Source organism: Malurus melanocephalus, unplaced genomic scaffold (genome assembly GCF_030028575.1).
Source record: "Malurus melanocephalus ecotype Western Australia unplaced genomic scaffold, MMel_1.1 scaffold_1099, whole genome shotgun sequence".
Taxonomy (NCBI): Eukaryota; Metazoa; Chordata; class Aves; order Passeriformes; family Maluridae; genus Malurus; species Malurus melanocephalus.
Window position 1 is genome coordinate 49,500 of NW_026624331.1, and position 10,927 is coordinate 60,426.

Sequence of the window (10,927 nt, forward strand, 5' to 3'; positions counted from 1 at the left end):
TTTTTTTTAAATTTCCTCTTAAACTTTTTTTTAATTCTTTTTTGTTAAATTTTTTCTTTTTTAATTTTCTCTCTTTTTAAAATTTTCTTTTAGTTTCAAAAACATTTCTTTTTTTAAAAAAAATTCTCGTTTTTAATATTTTCTTTCCTTTTTAAAAAAATTTTAAACAATTTTTCTTCATTAAGACATTTCTGGCCTGGGCAAGAGGGGGTTCAGCTGCTTGGGGGAAAAAGTGGGGGCTGGGAAGTGGCRATTTGGGCACAAAGGGTGGGGTTTGGGGCAGGTTGGGCAATGTTTGAGCAACYCAGGGTGGGTTTGTTGTGTAAGGGGAAAGAGAACAACAAAAAAAAAGGAGAAAATTGAGGTCTGAGATGAGAAAAGAATGTCACTTCCTCAAATCATCTGTTCTGGAGCTCTCTGTGATTCTGAATTTTGGGGGAAAAGGAGATTTTCCTGCTGGGCTTTGTGAGATCCTGAACTGGGGTCCCCTGCAGGGTTCTGTGTCCCCTTGGTGTCACCCTGAGCTGGATCATTCTGGGAGCCTGGAGGTGCTCCAGGGGATGGGGATGGGATGTGGGATGGGATGGGATGTGGGAATGGTGTCCCTGCTGTCCCTGCCCTGTTTTTCCCTCTGTTCTTTCTCAATTTTTCCCTCTGTCCCCACCCTGTTTTCTCCTCTCCATGCTCTTGCAGACCCATGAGTGTCCCCTGAAAAGCAGAACCCCCATTTTTCACTTGCTCCTTGGAAGTGAAAGGGACTTTACCCTTTCCCTTTTCCCCTTCCCCTTTCCCTTTTCCCCTTCCCCTTTTCCCTTCCATTTCCTCCTTTCCTCCTTTCCTTTCCCGTTTCCTTTCCCCTTCTCCCCTTTGCTTTCTCCCTTTCCCTTTTTCCCCTTCTCCTTTCCCTTTCCCCTTTCCCTTTCCCCTTTTCCCCTTTCCCCTCTCCCCTTTCCCCTTCCCTTTCCTCCTTTCCTTTCCCCTTTCCTTTCCCCTTCTCCCCTTTGCTTTCTCCCTTTCCCTTTTTCCCCTTCTCCTTTCCCTTTTCCCCCTCTCCCCCCTTTTTCCCCTTTTTTCCCTTTCCCTTTCCCTTTTCCCTTTTCCCTTTCCCTTTCCCTTTCCCTTTCCTTTTTCCCATTTTCCCCCTTTCCCCTTTCCTTTCCCCTTTCCCCCTTCTCCCTTTCCCTTCCCCCTTCCCCCCATCCCCATCCCCACCCCAAACAACCCCATAACTCCATTCCCCACTCTCCCYACAGCACTGGGAGCTGCTGGTGCTGGAGAAGCTCAAGTGGGACCTGGTTTCGGTGATCGCCAACGATTTTGTGGCTCACATCCTGCACCGGCTGCCGCTGCCCGCCGACCGGGCAGAGCTGGTGAAGAAACACGCGCAGACCTTCATCGCYCTCTGCGCCACAGGTGGGTGCTGGGCAAAATTTGGGGTGCTGGGGTGGGCTCCTCACATTTTTTTGGGGTGCTGGGTTCTGCCCCCATTCCTTTTCGAGGCGGGTGTTCAGGGCTCGGTCACGGATTTTCTCAGCCTTTGCCTCGGTTTGTGGAGCTGCTTCACCTTTGGGTTTCACCCCTTTCTGCTCAGCCTCTTCCTGTTCCTCCATCCTGGTTTCTCCCTGTGCTTTTCGAGGCCCTCCCGGGGAAAATCCTGCTCCCAAAATTCCCATTGTATCCTCCCTAATGGCTCCTTTCTGTTCCCAAACTCCCATTCATCCTTTCTAACGGGGAAAATTTCTTTCCCAAATTCCTGTGCATCCCCACTAATGGGGGAAAATCCCGCTCCCAGAATCCCTGTGCATCCTCCCTAATGGYTCCTTCCTGCTCCCAAATTCCYGAGCATCATCTCTTAACAGGGAGAATCCCACTCCCAAATTCCYGTTCATCCTCACTMACTGGGAAAATCCYGCTCCCAAAATTCCTGTGCATCCCCACTAACTTGGAAAATCCCGCTCCCAAACTCCTGTGCATCCCTACTCCTGTGCTCCCAAACTCCACGAGCATCCTCCTAATAGCTCCTTCCTGTTCCCAAATTCCTCTGCATCCCTTCTAATGGGAAAAATCCCACTCCCAAATTCCCGTTCATCCCCTCTAACAGGGAAAATCCTGCTTCATCCCCTCTAACAGGGCAAACCCCATTTCTAAACCCCGTTCATCCCTTCTAAATGGGAAAATCCCACTCCCAAACCCCGTTCATCCCCTCTAACAGTGCAAACCCCACTCTTCAACCCCCGTTGATCCCCTCTAACAGGGCAAACCCCATTCCCAAACCCCGTTCATCCCCTCTAATGGGGCAAACCCCATTCCCAAACCACATTCATCCCCATCAATGGGGAAAATCCCATTCCCAAACCCCGTTCATCCCCTCTAACAGGGCAAACCCCATTCCCAAACCCCATTAATCCCCTCTAACAGGGCAAACCCCATTCCCAAACCCCATTAATCCCCCTGACGGCTCTCCCTGTCCCTGTCCCATCCCAGATCACACCTTTGCCCTGTACCCCCCGTCCATGATCGCCACCGGCAGCATCGGCGCCGCCATCCACGGGCTGGGGCTGCCCCTCAACGGCTGCGGCGGAGAGGAGCTCACCGAGCTGCTGGCTGGCATCACGGGCACCGAGGTGGTGAGTGCACACCGGGGGGACACCGGGGTGGCACTGGGATGGCACCAGGATGACGCCAGGAATGGCACAGGGGTGGCACTGAGAGTGGCACTGGGATGGTATTGAGGTGACACTGGCAATGACACTGGGGTGGCACTGGGGATGGCACCAGGATGGCACTGGGGATGGCACTGGGATGACACCAAGAATGGCACTTGGGTGGCACTGGGAATGGCACTGGGATGGTATTGAGGTGGCACAGAAAGGGGCACTGGGATGGCACCAGGATGGCACTGGGGTGGCACAGGGGAATGGTATTGGGATAGCGTTGGGGTGGCACTGGGGTGGCACTGGGAATGGCACTGGGGTGGCACTGGGATGACACCAGGAATGGCACTGGGATGACACTGAGATGGCACAAAGATGGCACCAGGATGACATGAGGAATGGCACCGGGGTGGCACTGAGAATGGCACTGGGTTGGTATTGAGGTGGCACAGAGAGTGGCATTGGGATGGCACCGGGGATGGCAATGTGATGGCACCAGGAATGGCACTGGGATGGCACTGGGGATGGCACCGGGATGACGCCAGGAATGGCACAGGGGTGGCACTGAGAGTGGCACTGGGATGGTATTGAGGTGACACTGGCAATGACACTGGGGTGGCACTGGGATGACACCAGGAATGGCACTGGGATGGCACTGGGGATGGCATCAGGATGACACCAGGAATGGTACGGAGGTGGCACTGGGATGGCACCAGGATGACACCAGGAATGGCACCGGGGTGGCACTGAGAGTGGCACTGGGATGGTATTGAGGTGACACTGGCAATGACACTGGGGTGGCACTGGGATGACACCAGGAATGGCACTGGGAATGGCACTGGGATGGCACTGCGATGACACCAGGAATGGCACTGGGATGGCACCAGGATGGCACTGAGATGGCACAGGGGAATGTTATCGGGATGGCATTGGGGTGGCACTGGGGTGACAGTGGGATGACATTGGGAATGGCACTAGGATGGCACTGGGATGACACCAGGAATGGCACCGGGGTGGCACTGGGGTGGCATTGAGAATGACGCTGGGATGGTATTGAGGTGGCACAGAGAGTGGCATTGGGATGGCGCCGGGGATGGCACTGCGATGGCACCAGGATGACACCAAGAATGGCACCAAGATGGCACTAAGAGTGGCACTGGGATGGTATTTAGGTGACACTGGGGTGGCACTGGGATGGCACTGGGATTGCACCAGGATGACACCAAGAATGGCAGTTGGGTGGCATTGGGAATGGCATTGGGATGGTATTGAGGTGGCATTGGCAATGACACTGGGGTGGCACTGGGATGACACCAGGGGTGACAGTGGGATGACACTGAGGTGGCACTGGGATGGCACCAGGATGACACCAGGAAGGGCACCAGGGTGGCACTGGGGTGGCACTGAGAATGGCACTGCGTTGGTATTGAGGTGGCACAGAGAGTGGCATTGGGATGGCGCCGGGGTGGCACTGGCATGGCACCAGGATGACACCAGGAATGGTACCGAGGTGGCACTGGGGATGGCACTGGGATGGTATTGAGGTGACACTGGGAATGGCACTGGGATGGCACTAGGTTGGCACTGGAATTGCACCAGGATGACACCAAGAATGGCACCAGGGTGGCACTGGGAATGGCATTGGGATGGTATTGAGGTGGCATTGGCAATGACACTGGGGTGGCACTGGGATGGCACCAGGAATGGCACTGGGATGACACTGGGGATGGCATCAGGATGACACCAGGAATGGTACCGAGGTGGCACTGGGGATGGCACTGGGATGGTATTTATGTGACACTGGGAATGACACTGGGGATGGTGCTGGGATGGCTCCAGGATGGCACTGGGGTGGCACAGGGGAATGGTATTGGGATGGCATCGGGGTGGTACTGGGATGACGTTGGGAATGGCACTGGGATGACACTGAGGTGGCACAAGGATGGCACTGGGGATAGCACCAGGAATGGCACTGGGATGGCACTGGGGATAGCACCTGGAATGGCACTGGGATGGCACCGGGGGTGGCACCTGGAATGGCACCGGAATGGGGCTGAGATGACACTGGGATGGTGCTGGAATGGGGCTGGGATGGCACCAGGAATGGTACTGGGATGGCACCAGGAATGGTACTGGGATGGCATCAGGATGCTGCTGTAGTGGCACTGGGATGGGGCTGGGATTGCACTGGAGTGGCACTAGGATGGCACCAGGGATGGCACCTGAAATGGCACTGGGAATGGTACTGGGATGGTATTGAGGTGGCATTGGGAATGGCACTGGAGTGGCACCAGGAATGACACTAGAATGGCACCAGGATAGCACTGGGAATAGCACTGAGGTGGCACTGGATGATCTCAGAGGGCTGTGGGTGATCCTAAAGGGCTATGGGTGATCCCAAAAGGCTGCAGGATGATCCCAAAGAGCTGTGGGTGATCCCAAAGAGCTGTGGACGAACCCAAAAGGCTGTGCCATTATCGCAAGGGCTGTGGGATGATCCTAGAGGTCTGTGGGATGATCCCAAAAGCCTGTAGGGTGATCCCAAAAGGCTGCGGGATGATCCCAAAAGCCTGTAGGGTGATCCCAAAAGGCTGCGGGATGATCCCAAAAGGCTGTGCCATGATCCCAAAGCCAGCCCCGGGAGCCTTTGTAAGGCCACACAAAGGGCAGGATCCATTCCCTGCCCAGGCAGGTGCTGCCAGGATCGGGTTCAGGGCTGGGATGGGCACAGGGAYGTGCCAGGCCTGGCATCTGCTGCCCTCAGTGTCCGATTTCAGGTGCCAGGCTGGGGGGAAGGSGGGGCTGGGCACACAGAACCTTCCAGATTTGGGGCCAGTGGGAATTTTCCCCCATCAGGAATTTTCCCTCCCCTTTGATCTGCTCTGGTGCCCGGCTCGGTTTCAGTCCCTGGCAGGGCCTGGCTCGGGGGCGGGTGGTGCTTTTGCCCAGCCCGTGACTCAGATGGAATTTTTTTTGTTCTCCGGAGCTTTTTTTAAACCAAAAATCAGTGCAGCCACCTGGTGCCAACCTGCTYGGGGTGTGGAACAGGTGGGAGGCAGGGAGGGCACCGGGGAGGGCACAAAGAGAGCCTGGCACCCCACAGCCCCTCCCCAGCATCTGCTGTGCCCCCTGCCCGGGTGTGAGGGGGCACAACAGCCCCAGCATCCACATCCCGCAGCGTTTTGGGTTCCTGGAGAGCCCCTGGGTTCAGCTTCCCCTGCCTCTCCTGGCAAGGAGCAATCAGTGGGGGTGAACGGGGTTTGGGAATGGGRWTTTSMCYKKTTAGTGGGGATGAATGGGGTTTGGGAATGGGATTTTCCCTGTTAGAGGGGATGAATGGGGTTTGGGAATGGGATTTTCCCTGTTAGTGGGGATGAATGGGGTTTGGGAATGGGATTTTCACTGTTAGAGGGGATGAATGGGGTTTGGGAATGGGATTTTCCCTGTTAGTGGGGATGAAYGGGRTTTGGGAATGGGATTTGCCCTGTTAGTGGGGATGAACGGGGTTTGGGAATGGGATTTTCCCTGTTAGTGGGGATGAATGGGGTTTGGGAATGGGATTTTCACTGTTAGAGGGGATGAATGGGGTTTGGGAGTGGGATCCTCCCCACTAGGGAGGATAAGCAGAAGTCTGGGAACAGGAAGGAGCCATTACTGGGAATGAACAGGAGTTTGGGAGCGGGATTTTGCCTGTTAGTGTGGATGAACGGGGGTTGGGAGTGGGATTTTCCCCATTAATGGGGATGAATTCGGTTTGGGAGCAGGATTTTCCCCATTAATGGGGAATTTGGGAGCAGGAAGGAGATGTTAGGAAGGATGCAGGAAGGAGCCCATAGTGGGGGTGAATGGGGATTTTGGGAATGGGATTTTCCCTGTTAGTGTGGATGAACAGGGTTTGGGAGCAGGAAGGAGCCATTAGGGAGGATGCATGGGAGTTCTGGGAATGGCGGTGACTCAGTTTCCCCTCTGGAGGAGCAATTCCCTTTCCTGCAGCTCCCAGGCCCAGCTGGGCAGTGCTGGGAATGCCGGGAGGGGCTGCAGTGGAGAGACTGGGATGGACTGGCCATGGGGATGGACAGACTGGGATGGGTGGCTGTGGTGAAGGAGAACCTGGGAATGGCTGGGATTGGAGATGGTCAGCCCAGGGGTGGTGATGGAGAGCTCAGGATGGCGATGGAGAGCCCAGGGATGGACTGGCCATGGTGATGGACAGCCCAGGGCCAGGTGTCCATGGTGATGGAGATCCTGGGATGGTGATGGACAGCTGGGGATGGTGACAGAGAGCCCTGGGTTGGATTTGCCATGGGGATGGAGAGACTGGGATGGACTGGCCATGGGGATGGAGAGCCCGTGGCTGGGTGTCCCTGGGGATGGAGAGCCCGTGGCTGGGTGTCCCTGGGGATGGAGAGCCCGTGGCTGGGTGTCCATGGGGATGGAGAGCCCATGGCTGGGTGTCCATGGGGATGGAGAGCCCATGGCTGGGTGTCCCTGGGGATGGAGAGCCCGTGGCCAGGTGTCCGTGGGGATGGAGAGCCCATGGCTGGGTGTCCATGGGGATGGAGAGCCCATGGCTGGGTGTCCATGGGGATGGAGAGCTCATGGCCAGGTGTCCGTGGGGGTGGAGATCCCATGTCTGGGTGTCCCTGGAGCCGCAGGGACAGTGCTGTGCTGGCAGCAGGAGGAGGGGGAAGCGTGGAGCAGGGGAGCCGGGGCAGGGGAGCGCCGGGCGTTGCTATTTTCGCTCACCACATCCTCTGACAGTTTCTAAGAAGCACTGGCGGGTTCCTGGTAAGAGATTTCGGGGCCGTGCCGATGTCCCATGAGGTGCAAACCGCCGAGCTGAGCCGAGCTGAGCCGAGCTGAGCCGGGCTGGGCTGTACCCCTGGGGCGCTCCCCTGTCCGAGTGGGAGTTTCCTCCTCTGGGTACAGCTCATGGGGCAAAAACCAGAGTGGGGTTTGCATTTATAGCACTGATGGATGCTCTGTGCACCCCAAACTCTGGGAGTGCTGGGACCACCCCAACTCTGGCAATGGGGTGAGTTTGAGGGCCCGGGGAGCTGGCAGCAGCTCCGTGTTCCAAGGACATTTCTGGATCTGGGAAGTTCTGTCCCTCTGGAGCTCTGCCCTCCCCTTTCCCTGCTGCTGCACCCACACCCCATCCCCAGGGTGCTTTGGGCAGCTCTGCCGGACAGTCCTGCAGGAATGGGGTCAGCAGGGAGCAGGGGGAGGCCACAAAGCCCAGCAGAGCTGGAGATGCTCCCGATGGAGAAAAGCTCCTTTTCCCTGGGGGCTTCGATGTGCAGCCCAGCAGCTCCCACCTTTTCCTAAACCTTTYTCCTCCCTCTGCCACTCCTGAGCAGCCCAGAACTGACCCCTCCCGTGATTTTCCCCATGTCCAGGACTGCCTGAAGGCCTGTCAGGAGCAGATCGAGGCGGCCTTAGCCGAGAGCCTGAAGCAGGCGTCGCAGTCACAGCAGGAATTGAGCTCCAAGGCGGCGGCAGCGTACGGGGGCAGCCAGCCCACAAGCACCCCCACGGATGTCACCGATGTCAACCTGTGACCAGCGCCCTCCCGACAGCTCCGGCCACCCCCAGCTCGCCACATCACCCCATCCCAAGCCGGGGACGCGGAGCAGAGCCGGGATGGAGTTGGGATTGTTTCTGTGTTCACCGGGACTCAGCTCCGCGAGGGACACAAATCACAGAGCCAGTGCTGCCGGAGCTGGATCCTCATCACCCCCGGCTCCTGCAGCCACGGGGCTCGTGGAGCAGCTGCTTGGTGGCTCCTCGGTCCCGATGGCTTCGTGCCACGTCCCCGCAGCTGCTTCTGCTTGGAGAGGAGCTGTGGGGTTYGCTGGTTTTCGCTGTCGGATTTGGGGTTTTGGGAGGGCTTTGGGATCGGGTGCCGTCCCCTCGGCTTTTCCGCTGGCCCACCGGAGGCTGCTTAATTTATTTTTCACTGCTGGGAAACGGGGAGGGAGGAGACCTGGCATTCCTCGGGGTGGTGCCGCTCTCCTCTCCTTCCCAAAAAAAAAAAGTGCCTTCCCCCTTCGCCCCTTCCCCTGGCTCCCTGGGCTTTGGGAGATTCTYGCTCGTTGGCCCTTTTGTAGTTTAGGCATCAGACTAGGATTTCAAGATTTAAAAAAATTTAAGGAAAAACTTTGAACGTGCTGCTATGGTCTGGGATGCATCTCCACTCTTCCAGGGCAGGGATTTCGGATCACACTCAGCAGGGAGGGGGGTCCGAGCCGCCTCCTGAGAGGGTGGGAAAACTTTGCTGCGCACTTGAGTTGGGAAAAGCGATTTTACTGCATTTTTGTATTGTTGTCGTTGATCCCGTTAAGTTTTTTGTATTAAAAAAAAAGTGTTTTAAAATAGAAAAAAAAAAATAATGCTGCTTTTCTATGAGGAAAAACCATTACAGAGTGGAACGAAGCAGGAGAATCCGGAGGGATTCTCTGGTTCCTCTGTGGGAACCAGAGGCAGACGCTGCTGCTGCCGCCACCTGAGGATCTCTGGTGGCTCCGTGGCTGTGGTCCTCCCGTGGGAGGATGTGGAAAATGAGGTCRAAATCTTCTTTTTTGGATGCCACCAGCCACACAAAAATCAGGCGGAAAAAGGTGGGGCTGCTGCTCCTCCCTGAGGTTGCCTCGTCCGGAAACTCACGGAGCCACTGCTGCCTCCTGAGAGCAGGAGGGATGGGACGGAGCCTGACTGTGCAAAAAGGAAATGTGGTTTTTGKTTTTTTTTTTAATATAAATATATATAAATTGAGTTTTTAATTTAAGAGTAAACTGGTTTGGTGTTCCCGCTGCCAGAGAACCCTGTGATGTTGCAATAAAGGATTTTAAACAAGCAGCCGGCTCGAGGGTTTCTCTTCGCTGATCCTGGGGTGGGGCTGGGATGGGGATCTCTGGGGAGCTCCAGCCTTGAATTTTCCAGGATGGAACAGGGAAAGGGCAAACAGGACCCTCAGGGATGATGCTGGATAAACCTGGAGCCAAACACCTTCCTGCAGGTGCCCCTGGAGCAGAGGCAGCACCTCCCAGGAGATGGGAAGGGGATGGACACTGGAGCAGCTCAGGTGGTGGCAAAAGGGTGCCAGGGGCTCTGTGCCAGCCCAGGCTCCCTCTGGTGCTCATCAGCTTCCTTAAAATCTGATAAAATCAGATAAAATCAAATAAAATCAAGGAAAAGGCCGTGGTGTGTGGGGACCAGCTCCTGCTCCTGCCACGGGAGGAGGTGACAGCTCACAGAAAAAGGAGGAGGCAGCTGCCYTTGGCACAGCTCAGGGGGTGCAGCAGGRGCTCCTCTCYGTGGGCCAAACGTGCAGGACCTGCRGGGCACAGAGTGACACCCKCAGCACAGCCCGGGGAAGAGCAGCCTCAGGGAAAATCCCCTCTGGGKGGCACCTGGGTGGGCACAGTGCCAGGAGCAGGCCAGGCTGGTGGCCTAAATGGCCAGCTGAGGACAGTGGCCCCATAACTGCAGGAAGTAAACCCTGGGGGGCTTTGAGTGTTTGGGGTAGGGAGTTCCAGAGGCTGGAGGGGACAGGGACAGGGACCTGACTGACCCACACAGCTCTGGTTTTATTTCCAACTACAGGAACAAACCAAAGTGTCCCAGTGCTGGTGGCACCGGGCTCCTCTCTGGGTGGGTCAGGGGGTGCCCTGCCCCAACGAACAGCACAGGGTGTCCAGTCCAGCTCTGTGGGCACAGTCTGACCCCAGTGACCACTCAGGGCAGCAGGATCCAGGATGGACACTCCTAACCCAGGCTCCCAGGGGCAGGACAGCACAGGCTGCAGCTTTTCCATCCTGCACTTCACTCCATGGCYGCGGGCTGCTCCCCCTCCACGTCCCTCGTCTTGGAGTTCATCAGCTCGCGGCGGATCTCGGGCGAGATCTGGGGGTGGCTGTGGAACTTGAGCAGCTCGAGCAGCGCCTCTTTCTGCTCCGAGGACAGGTCCTCCTTGTAGCGCTGCGCCAGGGCCAGCAGGCTCTGGTGCCACAGCACGGGCAGGAGCCGCTGCTCCGTGCGGAAGCCCAGGAAGTGGAAGACCAGGGCGTCGAGCACGCGGAAGGGCAGCGCGTATTTCTTGTCGATGAGCAGGCGCAGGAAGATGCTGTTGGCGCCACTGTACTGCATCTCGGCCAGCTTCAGCAGCGCCGCGCTGCGGGGACAGGGACAGGGGACAGGGTCAGGGATGGAGCCACGGGGGCATGGGAGTGGTGAGGGGACAGGGGACAGGGTCAGGGATGGAGCCACGGGGG

The 10,927-nt window shown here is 56.9% G+C and overlaps 2 protein-coding genes across 2 annotated transcripts in view; one reads left to right on the forward strand and one right to left on the reverse strand.

The window, feature by feature from the left end:
• The window catches only part of CCND3 (cyclin D3), a 14,341-nt gene extending 4,837 nt beyond the window's left edge, over window positions 1–9,504 (forward strand). Inside the window, exons 3-5 of the mRNA XM_057386925.1 lie at window positions 1,254–1,413; window positions 2,485–2,627; window positions 8,054–9,504. Coding sequence (XP_057242908.1) covers window positions 1,254–1,413; window positions 2,485–2,627; window positions 8,054–8,215 — 465 coding nt within the window. The 3' untranslated portion in view covers window positions 8,216–9,504. The remainder of the gene's footprint in view (window positions 1–1,253; window positions 1,414–2,484; window positions 2,628–8,053) is intronic.
• A 138-nt stretch (window positions 9,505–9,642) lies between these two features.
• BYSL (bystin like) overlaps window positions 9,643–10,927 on the reverse strand; it is a 4,608-nt gene continuing 3,323 nt past the window's right edge. Inside the window, exon 7 of the mRNA XM_057386926.1 lies at window positions 9,643–10,827. Within this exon, the coding sequence (XP_057242909.1) occupies window positions 10,479–10,827 (349 nt within the window). The 3' untranslated portion in view covers window positions 9,643–10,478. The remainder of the gene's footprint in view (window positions 10,828–10,927) is intronic.